This window comes from Haemorhous mexicanus, chromosome 12, assembly GCF_027477595.1.
Source record: "Haemorhous mexicanus isolate bHaeMex1 chromosome 12, bHaeMex1.pri, whole genome shotgun sequence".
NCBI classification, from domain to species: Eukaryota; Metazoa; Chordata; class Aves; order Passeriformes; family Fringillidae; genus Haemorhous; species Haemorhous mexicanus.
Window position 1 is genome coordinate 10,206,459 of NC_082352.1, and position 9,216 is coordinate 10,215,674.

The following is a 9,216-nucleotide window of genomic DNA, read 5'->3' on the forward strand; positions in this document are numbered from 1 at the left end:
AACAGACTTATCCTCATTTCCACTCAGCTGCCCACCTGATGAAGCAAGTTCCAGCAATCAGCAGGTGGATGCTTGGCTAACCTGCCCCAGTAACAACCCAGAAAAACCTCATCTCAGCCAGGTAAGGATCATCAAGAAATGAACAGAGCTCCAAATTTAAGCACCTGGTGTAGGGTGCCTAGACCCTCACCCCAATCTCCAAATTACCTGTAGGCAAATACTACGTAAAGCCAGTAACAGCTTTTGTGAGTCCAATCGATTGAGTGGTTAAACTTGTACAGTCAGCAGGCAACCAAGGGAGGCATATATTTTAATGGTAGATGTGGAAACAAAGGAATTTTGATTAGCCTTGGGACTGGAGGGGGTAAAAATACTGGTTTAGGATTTTCCCAGGATATGCATATTAAGAACTTGTCTTTTTGCCCTCTGTGTAATTTTTTTTAATATTTGGAAAGCAGAATTAGGCCACATTTGACCAAACCTCCAGAGCCTAGCAGGAGCCAACAGAGACTGGAGTACAGCGACTTGTTAATTCTTGTACTTTTACTCATAGCAGGATTTCACTAGTGAGCAATGCATTTTCTGCAGTGCTATCAGAGGCTTAAACAAACTGTTTCTCTACAAGCAGGGATCTTTCCCTCTGCTTTGCTTTCAAACCTGAATGCATTGTTTACGTTCTCTAATATCAACTAGAAATAACTTCTGTGTAAAGAAACTCCAACTGTTACACTTCTGAAGCAGCCTTCGTTATCAGTGCCAGACTCAAGGAGAACATGACTGCGGGTGATGCTACAAAGAGAGACGAGATCAACCCTACTAGAAATTGCCCAGGAGAACACACAGGTAGGGTGGGTTTAAATGAGATCACGACTGAGATTATTTCACCCCCAGCATACCCAAGTGAGCCCTTCAGGTCTCCTGAGTGGCCTCTATGCAGCAAAGGAAACACTTCTCTGCCACAAAGGCTGCCTTACATTTGTACTTGCCACGCGGCTGCAGTAGCAATAAGTCCTTTGCTGTTTGTTCAGCTCTTGAAAGTCCTGTAAAGCATTCACCATTCACCTGTCACACTGCACAAACTGAGCCCTTTGAAATGAAAATCTAAAAGTAAATGTGTTAGTCGACGGCTGCTGCTGCAACAAGAAGCGAGCCGACACCAGCGAGCCTTCAGGCAGGTAATTCAGTTCAACACGAGACCAGCAAACAACAGTATGTTTTATTTAATTAGGATGAACAGAAGAGATAAACCTCACAGCAGGGCAGGTAATGACAACATTTCAAAAATAATTCATGCCCAGGTAACAAAAGGGCAAATTTCAATTACATAAAAAAGCTAAAAAGTTGACTTAATACATCCAAGGGGGAAGAGGGAAAAAATTAATAATTGTACTGCATATGATTAACAAGTGGCATTTACAAGCTCTACAAATTGGTCTTTCTGTTGCCTAATCTGCAGCTAGAAAGGAAAAGGTTTTCTTTCTAAGCAAGTGCAAACAATATAATGAAAGTACTTATGTCTAGATTCAGATGGGTATTGCAGTGCTACCTGAAGTAAGTTATTCTGTGGAAAGCTAACACCATCCACCAACCCACGGTACCACAGGGAGAGCTGTGAGCCCGTTCCAAATGGAAGCACCCAGTTTCCAACACCATCAGGTCCCTTTGTTTGCATTTTTGAAAACAAGCCATTGCAAGAGGTCGAAGCCTGAGCCTTCTGTAGCTGGAAATGTCACAAGAGACCATTTAGATCATGCACATCTTTCTACTCCCCAGAATAATGTGACTCCAACAAGCCACCATAATTTACTGCTGCACATATATGTACATCTAGGTGTTGTCAAGAAGATGTAGTACCCAAAACTCCCATCACCTTATTTGTCTAAGAGAAAAAGGAACCAGCTTCTCTCCATTTACTAATGGACATCAGGAAAGAAAATGCATGAGAATCTACTTCTGGGCTCTAAAACATGTGGAATAAATGCACACAGGGCTCAGAGCTGGTCCTCACTTGGCTCCAGCTCCCACCTGCACTCGCCAAGTCCGTGTCCACCAACGCATGCACCAAAGCCAGGCCCTCCCCTCCACCACCATTTGTCAGTCAAGATTTAGCAGGAGTCTCTAATAGGTTTTACATGAGTAGTATTTCATTTCTTCAGCACATTTACTAGGATACAAGGGAATGTAATAGCCACGCTTTTTCAGAGGCATTTACAGAGGACATTGATGGAGTGATGAGGACCTGATATAGGTATTTTATAAGACAGTTCAATTATTGTGGGTAATTAATAATCTTTTGTGTAAGAGAATATTATAATACGTATGATGCATGAGACCAAGAGATTATTTCTTTTTCAAAAATAATGTGGTTTGCATTTTTTAAACGTTGTAATCATCTAAAACTGATTTCACAAATTGGAATTGGAAAGCAAGATAAAAATTAACCAATTCAATAAAAATAGCCAAGTAAACAATTACAAGTGCACCTATCAAATAGAAGTAAATATTAATTCTACAGTGTGAGAAAATCGCATCATTCACAAAGCCAGCAGGTGAGGCAAGGTTTTAAAATGTTTACTGTGGTAACTGATCACTGGGTACCACCTCAAGTACTCAATTTAGTTAATTTAACCAAGCTTAAACCACTTACCCACATTTAACCTAAAAGTTAATTTGGCACCAAGCAATAGATAAAACCAAGCCAAAGCCACATCTATGATAAGAAAATCTGTATTTACACAAGCTTAACGCATCTACAAAACATCATTTTTATATCCAATTCAGAGGATGGCATGAACATCTGCTTTCACTTCAAGACATTAATTTTCAATTATTGAAGAAAAACAAAATAAATCCTGACAAATTACTGGTAACTGTAGAATCTTTTGTTACTCTATTAGTTTATAATAGTAATTTAGAAATCCTACAATTAACGTCCTACAAGACGTCTCTGATTTTTTTTTTGCATGTGTCATCTGAAGCAATTCAGCAGTGAATGATGTTCTTTAACTTGCACTGATTGTACACAAGTATTTTTGAAGAAAAACATAAGAAGAATTCTCCAAGAGCTGTACAATGGTAGTTGTTCTTCTTCAATGGCTTTAGACATAGCATCACGAAAAAGATGAAATTTCTATTTTGTTCCCATTTATATTTAAATGTTTTGTGCTACCTTTCCCACTCTTTTCAATTTTTGGCCATGTTTATTCGTTATATTCACTGAGACCAATGGGAACAGGCCGCAATTAAAAGGTGTTTGCACACAGGCAGGAGTTTCAATCAGTAAAACCAGTTAAATACCACCCAGATCCCGTCCAGGAGAGCATACCAGAGGGAAAGAAAGGCAGGAAAATGGGACTTGTGGAGTTCAGAGGAGAACGCTGCTAGGCTTGTAGCAAAATACACAGGCAAAAATTAAAAACTGCAGGCTAATCCCTGAAGGCAGTGCTCGGAATACTGCATGGATTCAAACACTCTCAGGGCACCAGCCCCACAATGAAACACCAACATCTCCAATTATTCCTAATCCCCCAAAAGCTACACTTGATAAAGAACAATCAAGAGCGTAATCTTATTTGATATGAGTTTTATCAATTTTAGCTGCTGCTTTCACTGTATCAATAAAATTCCACCGAAACTTGAATGAACTGTAAAATTAAAGGATAATCGCACAAGTCTCTTGTATTTGGCAATTATGATTATACTTGTCAAAATTTAATTTGTAGAATGTACTGTTCCAGTACCTTCAGGTTCTTCTTTATCAACTGGGAAAAAAGGAAAATTATATCTTTAAGACAAGTATGAAAGACATTGTTACTTCCACAGTCAACTCTGTAACTGAGCTCCAACATTGTATAATTGACTTTGCAAGCAGAACAACAGCAATATAACAAAGAAAATGTCAGTGTTTTCACAGCGCTAATCTATAGCACTAGGAGGGCCTCCTGCTGTCAGCCAGAGCTGACAATACAATAGCTTTCAAAGGGATATTACCATCATGCTTTTATTCTTGACATCAATCAAGACAAAGAGAATCCTTTTCACAAGACATTCAAAATCAAACCTTTGTATGAGCAGATAGGTAAAACAGCATTCCTTTAAAGAAGATCATTCATAGCAATCAACTAATTGGAACTCAGCAAATGGTTGAAGTATTTTTATTTACTTTGCAGATAACGAAGTAATGAGCAACCCCCCTTTTCTCTTCTTGACTGACACAAATGAGGCAGGTAGGGTGTGAATCAAAAGTTTCTATCAGCATTTTTTTCCAACAGAAAGCAAAAAAATATGACAGCAATTCTGCAACTTCAAGTAGGATAACAAATCTAGAGTTAATTAGTGCATTCTTTTGCAAAACAGTTTGATTACCCACTAGCACGTTTATGCACAGAATACCCCTGCAAGCTGACAGCAATTTGCAGAACTGTCAAATTCAGCAGCCAAAGTGCATCTGATGCTTAAAACCTTGTGCCAATGCGAGCCCAGCCCCACAAAGAGCAGTCCAGTAAATGCCTCAATTACCATTACATGGGACTGGAAATCCAGGGGTTGCTGTTACCCACATCTCAGCACAGCACCGTCCAGAACCACCTCCAATCACGGGAAGCTGCAGTTTGACCAAGGGGAAGAAGGAAGACCTGCTCTCCTCAGCCCCCTGAGTGGATTGGGTGCCCCCCACTCCCTGCAGCAGCCAGCACCAAACAAACTTTTAAGGACACCGGTGTTAATATCAGTGCCCATCAGCTGTAATGGGGGACAAGACAGAGTGCTTTGACATCAACAGCTGTGTTATGTTCTGGGGTTCAGGTCCACATGGTTTTAACAACACTGAGTAAGGTATAACTCTTCCTTACAAAGAACTGAAAAAGCTCTCAGCAGTTGAGGTTACTGGCAACAGGGCAAGAGTCTGTGCTGAGGAAAATTACTTTCATGGGCTTCATCTGTGATGTGAAGTAAAGCTTCAGAAAGTATTTTACTTCATCATTGCTACCATCACACTGTCCCCTAAGCATTTATTTTGTAAACCAGCAGAGACTCAATACTCACACTTTTATCCCATTTTCACTGACATGAAACCACCTTACTTTAGGCCAGCATTGTCCCCAACCACCAGCTATAAGGTTAGTATCTTCCAAGTTTGCAAAAACTAATGGTCAAAACAAATCAGTGAATTGTATTGCAAATCATAAATCCCACGTCAGGGGGAAGCCCAGGGCTACTGCTGGAGTTACAGCTGCAGGAATTACTGTAAGTTTCTGCCAGGCTGAACCTGAGACCTCATAATACAGCTCAGGGGCCACCTGACCTGCAGCTGTGCTGGCATCCACTTTGGGTTTGCTATCACTTCATTTGCAATAAAGCGCATCTAAGACTTGTCAACATTCGATACTTCTGTCAAAGTCAATCACTTCTTTCAAGTCAGCATTGCTCCCACTTAAAGAGCAGGCAAGTTGCTTTTTGCATGCAGAATAATCCCTTTCATCACAGGCACAGACTGATCCTATTTTAGTGCATAATCTTTCTGAATGAAAAAGGATACACAAATCTAGTAGTGGTTAATAAATAGCAAAGCTTCTATACAAAGTGAAATAAAAGATGGAAAAGAAAAAAATGTTAAATTATTTTAACTCCTAAATGCCACACATATATCCACATAATTTATGCTTGTTTTCTTCTCAGTTGAATTGGGAAACCTATGACCTCAGAGTGCCTTTATTTATTACATCTCAATTATTTCCATGGAAACATGTACTGTGGCAATCTACTGGGTTGCCAGCTCCCTAGCCCACAAAATGTATACAACGGACTTTTTACAAGCAGAAGATATGGGTGAATAGAAAGAAATGAAGAATTTCTTTATCCTACATGCACATATGAGCTGCCTCCTATTATCCAGAATTTCACCCAGATCCAGCTCATTCTTAGACTCCCTGTTAGGCAGCTCAAACTAAGACTTGTAATTTACATCCAGTTTTTGCTGAAGCTGGAAACATTTTTTTGTGCCTAGAGACCTCAGAAATATTTAGAATCTTTAAAAACTGGGCTTTACCCAGCTCACTGTTGCAAAAACCTTCTAGATTTTTCTGCATTACAGGGATAATGTTTCTCAGCTATGACTCGCCAGTAAGCTACCTACTTTAATTCATAAAAAGTGATCATGTAAATAGTGATCAGTTCTATATCAGAATTAGAGTTAAAATTTTATTATAAAGTATCAACCACTTGCAAGAGCTATTGCAGCCTAAAGTAATGAGGAAGAAAACAAAAGAGTAATAAATGGTAAATATCTAACATTGTATGTCACAAGATGTCAAGGCTTACTAACTGAGCTTCTAGAGCAAACACTGTTTGCACAGGCATAGAACTATTTCCTGAATGTTAAATGTGACACTTTAGCAGAGGAAAATATTTTAAACTCCAGAGGCCTGGCCACTAAATGTGATCCCCTCATCTGAGAGAAGTCATGACCCAAGGCCTGCTCCACTGTTCTCAAACTGCAATTCTTTTAGTTTTAAACAATGTATTTCAGAGCATCCCCTAGAAATAGCTCTATCTCTGCCCTTTCTTCTGGCCAGAGACTGTAACATTCATCTACCAATTACTGAAGCAGTTCCTTTAGCAGATTGTCGGGATTGCGGAGGGTCACAATGCCACACTGCAAACCTGCCCCATAGCACAATGCTAAAAGGTGCTCTTAGTTTGGGGAAAAATTGTTAAGGGGGTTGTACAAAGATGAAGGACCGACTTTACAAAAACTTGATAAACATTTGAAGCACGTACAACTTACACTGCAATCATCTATTAAAGAATGGATATTTCACAAATAATATAAAATGGCCCTGCATGGGGTTTCAATTTGTTCTTTAGTGGGTCGATTAACTGCACGCTAATTTTTTTCACTTAGGAGTTATTTAATTACAAAAGCTTTGGACTTTTTGTTTCATCTTCTGGGCATCCAAAGTTCTGATCCTTTTGTGCTTCTACAACAAAGCCTCGGGTCTACTGAGTTTGCGACTTCTGCTTTGTGCAGAGGACAATAAAACCTTCCCCAACATCAGCTAACCTCCTCGTGGCTGGGAGCGAAAGGCTTCGGGAATCCCGCTTTCTCTCTCGCACCCATTCACTTATAAGTCAAAAAGCTGGCAATGCGTGCAGTACGGCGCGGGGCTGGTCCCGTCCCTCCCTTTACGTTTCTCCAGCAGCTGTTTTCTTACGGAGGTAAACAGGAGATTTTAAATACCGCTTCGCCGGGCATAGAGAAGAATATGCATAGTTTAATGTCTAAGCTTTACTCATAAAGCCGTTACTAAATTTGGCCATTGTTTCTTCAAGCCCAAGCAAATTCTTAACCCCTATCTATCAAATCGGGTTTAATTCTCCCCTTCTTTCCACCACCCTTACGCGCATTGGACAGAAGGAGCAAACAGACGGCGCTACTATTCCCAATCATAAAGGAACATTAATTTCGGGCTAACTGGCTAAAACACGAGTGAGCTCATTCCTCCCTTCCTCGGCCCGCCGATGCGCCACCGCACCCGAGCATCACCGCGAAACTTTCCTCCCTCCCCGCCTCAACGATGCCACCGGCTTCTTTCATCAATTATCGCGACACGTGTCGCCGGCGAGTCTCGGCCGGCTCCGCGGTACCCACACAACCCCGGAACGGACGGCGGACGGGCGGATGCCCCGCGTAGGGACACGCCGTCGGTTCCGGGGGGGTCTCCGCCACCACCAGCCCGTACCGGGGGGGGGATTCGCAATCCCCGCCAAGCCGGGCCCCGGCCCTGATTGGCCGCGTCGCGGCGGCGGAGGCGGCGGCGGCTGCCCGGGGCCGGGCGGCGGCGGCGGGGGCCGGCGGAGGATGCCTTACCTTTCACCGAGCGGGGCTTGGCTTGCTTCCTCCTGGACATGTCCGGGCGCCGTGGCTCGTCCTCCTCCTCCTCGTCTTCCTCTTGTCCCTTCCTTCTCTTCCTCTCCCTGCCTTCTTTCTCGCCCCCCCGCCCCCCGCACCTCCAAACTTTGCGAGGTGAAGCGGCAGCAGCGGGATCGATTATTTGATTTTCTCACTTCTTTCGCCTGTTGCAATGCGGCAAGTTCAACTCCTCTTTCCACCCCCTTGGGCACCTTCCCCCGGGGAAGAAAAAAATAAAAAAAAAAAAAAAATAAAAAAAGAAAGAAAGAAAAAAGAAGAAAAATCGCGGGCGCAACAGTTGCAATATTTTTTGTTGTTGTTGTTTGGGTTTTTTGGTTTTTTTGGGTTTTTTTGTTCCTTCCTTCCCTCCCCCCCCCCTTGGATGTGCAAATTCTACCGACGCAAAGCGAGCCCGGCCTGCGCCCCCACCCGCCTTTTTGTTCTCTTTAAAGTTTGCAGGCGCCCTGCGGCTCAGTCCAGCTCGCACTTTCGGAATAATAAATTTTTTTTAAAGGAGAAAAAGAAAGCAAAAAAAAAAAAAAAAGCAGCAGAGCCCTGTGCGGGGTCCCTTGCTAAGGGGTGGGGGAGGGCGCGCGGCGAGAACTCAGCGTCTAAACCCACGAGGAGCTCCGGCCCCGGCAATCCGGGGCGCTCCGGGGGTGCGACCTTGTTGCGATTTTCCTAAATCCTCCCTCGGCCGCGCTCGGCCCCCTCCCTCCCTCTCTGCCCGCTCGCCCCCGGCTGCCTCTCCCTTCCTCGCCCCCGCCGCTGACCGGGGAGGGCGACGAGTCCTTTTTTATGCTGGCGGAGGGGGCCGAGGGGCGGCCGCCCCGTGTCCCCGGCGCGGCGCGGCCGGCCGTGCGCGGCGCGGAGCTGGAGCTGGGCGGGCGGGCGGGTGGGCTCCCCGTGGCCGGCCGCGCTCGCCGCCGCCTTCCCCTGCACGCACGCACTTCGCGGAACAAGGTAAGTGCTTCTTTGCATCGATGCCGGGGCCGCTAGCTGCCTCCATGGGTTATTCGCTGGAAGGTGGCACCGCTCCTGCCTTCATTGCTGCCGCTGCTGCCGCTGCTGCCCTGGGTTTTTATTTTCTTTAGCTCTCGCCAGCCTCCCTCTCTTTTCTTTGTCCTGGCTCCTTTTCCTCCTCCTGATCTTGCTGCTGGGGCTGCAGTGCAGACACACATAATAAAGCCAGGCTTGGCTGGAAATGTAGCTGAGTCCCAGCAGGAGGATGTGAGGAGTGGAGTCCCGGCGGGGGAGCGCTCTGATCCCGTAGGGAGCCCCGCGCAGCCTGCGCCGATCAGACGGAG

At 44.2% G+C, this 9,216-nt stretch overlaps 1 protein-coding gene across 2 annotated transcripts in view; it reads right to left on the reverse strand.

Moving 5' to 3' along the window:
* The window catches only part of ZNF423 (zinc finger protein 423), a 221,696-nt gene extending 213,349 nt beyond the window's left edge, over positions 1-8,347 (reverse strand). Inside the window, exon 1 of one of the 2 annotated variants that reach the window (XM_059857060.1) lies at positions 7,868-8,347. In XM_059857060.1, coding sequence (XP_059713043.1) covers positions 7,868-7,907 — 40 coding nt within the window. In that variant the 5' untranslated portion in view covers positions 7,908-8,347. The remainder of the gene's footprint in view (positions 1-7,867) is intronic. The other variant, XM_059857061.1, reaches the window with a different exon arrangement.
* Positions 8,348-9,216: the final 869 nt, after the last annotated feature.